The 7,315-nt window shown below is 42.6% G+C and overlaps 1 protein-coding gene across 1 annotated transcript; it reads left to right on the forward strand.

The window, feature by feature from the left end:
- Positions 1-236: 236 nt before the first annotated feature.
- Positions 237-2,556, forward strand: LOC148015568 (uncharacterized). The gene is made up of 2 exons (XM_087665370.1): positions 237-802; positions 1,237-2,556. Exons 1-2 carry the CDS (start codon positions 571-573, stop codon positions 2,256-2,258), a joined length of 1,254 nt encoding a protein of 417 aa, XP_087521496.1. The 5' UTR covers positions 237-570; the 3' UTR covers positions 2,259-2,556.
- The last annotated feature ends 4,759 nt before the right edge of the window (positions 2,557-7,315 follow it).

The following is a 7,315-nucleotide window of genomic DNA, read 5'->3' on the forward strand; positions in this document are numbered from 1 at the left end:
GGGTGAAGTGGACATATAGACAGATGGAAAGTGAAAAGGGGAGAGAGAGCCGAGCCAAGGGGCACGGGGAGGGCAGCTTCATAGCAAGTGGTTGGTTGGGAAGCTTGCTCATATGTTAGCAAGATCGCCTGTGGCTTTATAGTTATTTTGTGAATAGATATGTTTGCATGTTCGATGCGGTCGCCTCTCTCTCCTACAGTCTTGGTTAAGGCCTAGAGTCCTCCCCCCCCCCCCCCCCCCCCCCTTTCAAAGCCTTTTATTGTGCATGTCTTTGGTTTTGGGAACCTCCAACACTGTTTGTCCACATTGTTCCCCTTTCATCCATCAATCAGGCACAGTACCCCCTACACCCAACACCCATACATCCCCTCCCCCCCTCTCTCACACACACACAAGACTCAAGAGTGTTGTGATATTTTCTGATCAGTGGAATTTCCCTGATCACTAGAATCTGCCTGGTCAGTAGCTATTCCGTGACCACCAGCTATATTTTTGCGATCAGTAATATTTTGCCTGCTCAGAGGATATAGTTTTTCTCTGACCCCTAGCGATCAGTACCTTCACACAGTTATGATGGTAGCCATGGCCACCAGGTGCAACTCCAATTCTCACACCGACACTGCTAGCTGTACTAGCAGCGGCTCTACAACTAGCGCTGCAAGTATGTTGGAGGACGTGCTGGAGCTATACGATCCTGCAGGCTTGCACGACTCATACAACGAAGGGGGCGCTTCGTGGCACATTGTGGATTGCGACGATGCTCAGTACCTGCAGAGGCTGGCCGAGAGCTTGCTCCTTCAAGGTGGGTATGATATGATATGATATGAGAGAGAGAGAGAGAGAGAGAGAGAGAGAGAGAGAGAGAGAGAGAGAGAGACAGAGAGAGAGAGAGAGAGAGAGAGAGAGAGAGAGAGAGAGGAGGAGATGCCGGCTTATCGGCACAGGTACGTGATGAAGCTACAGTCCAATATACGTCGACAGAGAGATAGTCGGGGCAGCCACGTCGTATCCAGCTGCAGTACTCCACCGCGAGAGAGAGAGAGATATGCCGACTATCACAGCTACGTTATGAAACTGCAGTCTGATATCTCTGGAGAGAGAGAGAGGCCGACTGTCGGAACAGCTAGGTTATGGAACTATAGTCTGATATCTCTGTCGCAAGTAGAGAGAGAGGGAAAGAGAGAGCGAGGGAGGTGTTCGTTATTTCATGCTAACGTGTGTGAATACAACCTCCAGGCGGAGCAGCAGCAGTAAGCCGGAGTGATAGCGGCGGACGTGGAGGCTCGGGGGCGCAGAAGGCGAGCCGGAGGAAGCGAAAACACGTGTACAGGGGCATCCGCCGTCGGCCGTGGGGCAAATATGCGGCTGAGATTCGCGACCCGGCCAAGGGAGGCCGGGTATGGCTGGGCACCTACGACACGCCGGAGCAGGCCGCACGTGCCTACGACGCGGCCGCCCGCAGGATCAAAGGCAGCAAGGCCAAGCTCAACTTCGCAGAGCACGGCGAGCACCAGGCCCTCTATTACAATAGCCCCTCCGCCGCCTCCACCTGGCCCCCCCGGCACCCCTGCAAGGGCCTCTTCACACCGCCGCCGCTACCCGCCCCTGCAGCCGAATACTCCCACCCCCGCCAGCATATTCTCTCCTCCAGCTCCCTCTCACCTACCCCACCGGCCTCCCCGCCCTTCTCTCAGCTCTCGACTGCGCCACCTCCCCCCGAAGTGGCCTCCCCCCGCGCTGCCCACGTCAGCACCGGAGGTGCGATGGTCAACGAGGCTGCCAGCGTGGCTTTCACCAGCGCCCACGTGTCGCCAGCCCGTATGCCAGACGTCGCTCCAGCTCAGCCTGTCGGCGGCGCAAGCTGCCTGAGCCTCTATCCCGGCACCGACTTGAATTATATCGACAATATGGCTGCAGCTACCAGTAGCTCGAATAAGGACATCGTCGCAGCTGCTGCCACGTCGTGCTCCGATGAGTTGATGAAGGCCCTGGTCACATACCTTCCCAATATGTCTGCAGACATGGACGATAACCAAGACCAGCAGCTGCACCGAATGATCAGCTCCTCTTGCATGTTTGCCCCTAACTTTGCCGATTTGGAAGAGGAAACTCAGAGCATGATGATCATGCCGCATGAACAGTCGCCTGATTTTACCAGCTTGCTCGGCTTCAGCGATGAGAAGGACCCCCTGGGTGATCATCACGAGCATTACCAGATGCACTTGTGGAACTTTGAGGATGTTCCCATGGCCGCCTGAAAAGCACGCATCTGTCTCTCTCTCTCTCTCTCTCTCTCTTCTTAATCAATGTATAAAATGTATGCACCACCTTGTGCATAGACATCAACATAAGGTGAGACTTCGGCAACGAGAAAGTTTATATATAGCCATTGTAAGATCCTTGCGAAACGTGTCACGGGTCATTAATTGTATCTATTCATGACATGAAGACTTAGGTCGGATTCTGATACAAATCATACTCATATGTATAGGACAAATCTTTCAAATCTTGGTGACGTAATAAATCAATGAGTCTAGACAAAAATACATTGTTATTTGAGCTACCACTACTTCCACATCTCATTTGAAGTAAAGATTGCTAATGTGTTGTTATCACCAAAACATAATGCTAGAAAAAACTTGCAAGCAAAAAATTATGCACTACTTTCAAAATCATGCACGCACGTGTATGAGGCCACGTAAAAGCTTCATTGCTTTGCTAATGTGTTGTTATCACCAAAACATAATGCTAGAAAAAACTTGCAAGCAAAAAATTACACACTACTTCCAAAATCGTGCAGCCATGTGTATGAGGCCATGTAAAAGCTTGATTGCTACTCATAAATTACCATCAGTGTATGAAAACTTGTTAAACTTTAAATGACATTGTGAACGACTTATGAAATCGATCACGAGTTATAGGATAATATTTAAACAAGTTGAATGCCATCTAAAAATATTTAAGGATGACACAAACATGAACATAAGATCGTATGAAGTCCTAGGATATTCATATTAAGATTTACGATGTAATCACACCCCAATTCTAGCAAAATGGGACAAAAGACCATGTCTCTAACATTGTAGAAGGTAGTAACATCAATGTAATTGGATTTTCATAGTCAAAGATATCCTAGTGCGAAAGTCCACATAATGTATTCTATCAAAATGCTAGAAACTTCACTACAACTTCCTCAACCTTTGCATTCACCTTAGCCCTCTCAAATCAAACACTTTATAATATATGTCCTATAGAAATAATGGGGACTTTAGTACAACATCCTTATCCCTCTCCTCTCCATTAGCCTCGCTCTACTTAAATCAACCCTAGATGATGCTACATAGTAGATATGTAATACATAATCTCATTGGTAAGTACATATATGGTTGGAGAAAAAAAGAAAGAGAGAGTTGGAGATGTTTGGAGCTATTGCTAATATAACCAATCAACAAACTAAGTTGTATTGATAGCCATGTTATACCCACAACCAAATCCTCATCGTAGATTAACAATAGCATGTGAGTTCCACAAAAGGGTTTATAATACTTCATAAACATATAATATTACCACAAAAAACATAGTTGCAAGCCTTTTAAAAGGATATTATTTCTTAAAATTTTGTAGTGTGTGGAAAAATTATGGGAATTTTAACTTAAAATGGTAAAAAAGGAACATCAAATGCTCATTATTACTAGAACATATGTATTCATACTTTTTGTCTTTCTCTCAATTGTAACATATCGTGGGCCATACCACAACATTCCTTGGTACCCAATCGATGCACACATCAATGGCAACAATGCAACTCTACTACTACATTGTGACCCTAGCCACCAACACCTTTGGCACTTTTGCTACTGTGATGCATCTTGCCACCTTATCTCCTTCCACATGACTTGACACCTACTACCACATTAAAGCTATCTCATGCCAACAACAATGGGGGAAAATAGCTTCAATAATGTGTTGAGGTTTCTCGTTGCCATATGGGGTTGTGAAGGGTCTCTTCGTCTTGTGTCATAAAAGCTACTTGACAAGGTTTTTGGTGGTGGCTTTGTTTGATTGGTCATCCACACGTCGCTAATATGTTATAGGTAATCTAAATAAGTTGATGCTCCAAAAGTTCTTCTAAATCAGCCTTCTTTACTAGTGTTAATAGGGATTGTGAGGGTTTTGATAGACCCTAGTCCCCTTAGTTCCTCTCTTTGCATTGGGGTTATTTCATTCCACGACATCCACTCCCCCTGGTGCGAGAAGGCTTTTGTCTACTTCCACATAGCTTAACATGCCCTATCACCTTATCTAATGCCACCAATACACTTCTCTTCAATAAGTTTCCTTTCCTTCAACTTTTAGTAGACTATTATTATTATTATTATTAGATATTAACACACACACACACACACACACACACACACACACACACACACACACACACACACACACACACACACACACACACACACACACACACACACACACACACACACACACACACACACACACACACACACACACACACACACACACACACACACACACACACACAAAAATCATGTATAATATATAGTATAATAAAATCTTAATAAATATCAAATTTTCAAAACATGTTCATACTTAATGATTACGTGCTTTGCACTAGATTCTCTCGATGCAAATGGCTAGTGCTTCTCACCAATTTTAGGCTGGTGCTTTGCACCGCTTTTAGTAACAATTAAGACACTTTACATCCTAAGTTATGCTTTATGTGGCAAGAGCGTTCATACAAAGGTATTGTATTTGGGTTCTCTCTCTTCTTCTTTTTTGCTCTCTCTCTCTCTCTCTGTGCATGTACGTGTTTTTTCTCTTTTTTTCTTGTAATATTCTAAAAATAATTATTCATAAATTATATATATTATGTATATATAAGTATATTTATATATCCTTATACACATAAATAAAAACTATACATATAAAGATAATTAAAAATATCAATATTGTATATGTATAATCAAATTAGATACATACATACATACATACATACATAGTATATATTATGTATGTATCTATGTATGTATGTATGTATGTAGCAACACATACATGATATAATGTATGGTATATATATGTATATAGCAATAATTAATATTATAACTATGTTAAAGATACACACATTTATATTCATATGTGTGCTCTCTCTCTCTCTCTCTCTCTACCATAGCTCTTGCTTCCACTCAGGCTTTACCTTTCAATTGGTATCAGAGCATGTATTCAAGGAGCTTCATCCTTTGCTTTAGTTCGGATTCAAAGCTTCAGCTCAAGGTTTTATGGTACCATTATATCTTCCTCTTTAGATTGCATTGAGTCTTCCCTTCTCCTAGCTTGTTTTTAGCTTGCTCCTAGCTTGTCAAAGAGCTTCCCAAGGCTTAGCAAAGCCTTGTTGAGTGCTTATTGAGTTGAGAAGTAGCCATTCTATGCATTTTGAGTAGATATAGAGCATGCCACATAAGTAATGGATAGATATGGTAGCTTGACAACTCTTTCATATTTTTGCTATAACTTTTACACAAAATATGCGATTCAAGCATTCTACATCTAGAAATGAAGAGCGTGATGAGAAATATAAATCTGAGCACTCATAGAGTTGATTCCACATAGTTTTTAGTTTTCTACAAAATATAGAATAGTTTTGGTTTGGACAATAAATAGCGAATTCCATAATGCATGTTTGATGCTTCTGATGCTATTTTGGTACATATGCCTATTGTGTTTACATGGTATTTTGAATATGCTACATGTCTATGATGATTTCTATTATTCATGTATGAGCCTAGATGTAGTTATGAAATACTTTGTCACTTGGATTTGAGCTACATTTGATGTACTTGGGCTTTGGTCAATAGCTTTGAGCTTCCATGCTTATTCACTTATGGGTATTGAAGCTTCATTGGATATTTATGCTCTTAGACGTATTTGTGATTTGCTTGGGCTTCCCACATGCTTTGATGTATATGTCTTGAGCTTTTCTTACTCAGTTTGCATTTTAGATTCACTTCTAGTGTGGGATATGGTTGTACTTGCTTGGCAAAGGTTGATTCCTTGAGAGAATGGGACTTTTGGTTTATGTATATGCTCTCTTGTTTTCTATTAGACTGCATTATGTGCCTCTATTGCTACCTTGAAATTATCTGATGTTGAGAGTCCTCTTTTGCAGGAAGAGGTTAATCGTAAGAATTTGGACGCCTCACGTATGTCACATGCTATGACAGTTAGAGGCAGGAATGATGGATATGGAAAGCATGGCAATGGCAGTGGCAGTGACCGTGGACGGGATTCTCAGAAATCTCGGTCCAAGTCTCGTGGGAAGTCACGTAGCAAATCCCGTGGCAGGAATGCAGATGTTACTTGTCACCATTGTGGGAAAAAGGGCCATATTAGGCCACAATGCCATGAGCTGTGCAATGAAAGGTGCAAAGATAAGGAGAAAGACAAAGTGCAGGATAAGTCTTCTGATCATAGCATAGTGCCTACAAAGTCCAGTGTTAAAATTGAAGAGATCAATGTTATGTTGCCTGAGGATGTTGATGATGATGATTATATCCTTGCAGCTTCTTCTAGTGCTTCGTAGATGACAGAGATACACTCTATGTATGCATAGTGTTGGCTCTTGGACTCAGATGCGTCCTTTCATGTGACACCTTGCCAAGAGTGGTTTCATTCATATTGTACTGTTTCGGGTTCTATGTGCTTGGGTGATGACAGCTCTCTTGATATTGTGGGCATTGGTGATGTTAGGCTGCAATTTCCTTCTGGCAGCAGTTTTGTTATGCAGGTGTACGTCATGTACCTACTTTGACACGCAGTCTCGTGTCAGCTAGACATCTTGATGATGCATATTATCATGTATCTTTTGGAGACTTTGTATGGAAGATCACTCGTGGCAGACTTTTGATTGCGAGAGGTGCCAAGACTGGCAGCCTCTATCCCTTGATTGTATCAGCTTCTTTCCTTGATCATGTTTTGTTTATGGGTTCTATCCCACATGTATCTCTTTGGCATGCCCATTTGGGCCATATGTCTTTGAAGGGAATGAAAATGCTTTCTGGTTTGCAGTACTTACCGCCCCTTGATTATGCATGTTTTGATTCATGTGAGCATTGTCTTTATGGCAGGCAAACTAGGTCTACGCATAAGAAGTCTTCTAGGCCATGCATGAGTGAGCCCTTGGCATTGGTACATTCGGATGCCTATGGGCCCATGCCTTGTCAGTCTATGGGTGGTGCCAAGTATTTTGTTACTTTCATAGATGATTTTTCAAGGAAAGTTTAGGCTTATTCCA

This window comes from Lygodium microphyllum, chromosome 24 (assembly GCF_053477565.2).
Source record: "Lygodium microphyllum isolate KBCC chromosome 24, Lygodium_microphyllum_v1.1.10, whole genome shotgun sequence".
Taxonomy (NCBI): domain Eukaryota; kingdom Viridiplantae; phylum Streptophyta; class Polypodiopsida; order Schizaeales; family Lygodiaceae; genus Lygodium; species Lygodium microphyllum.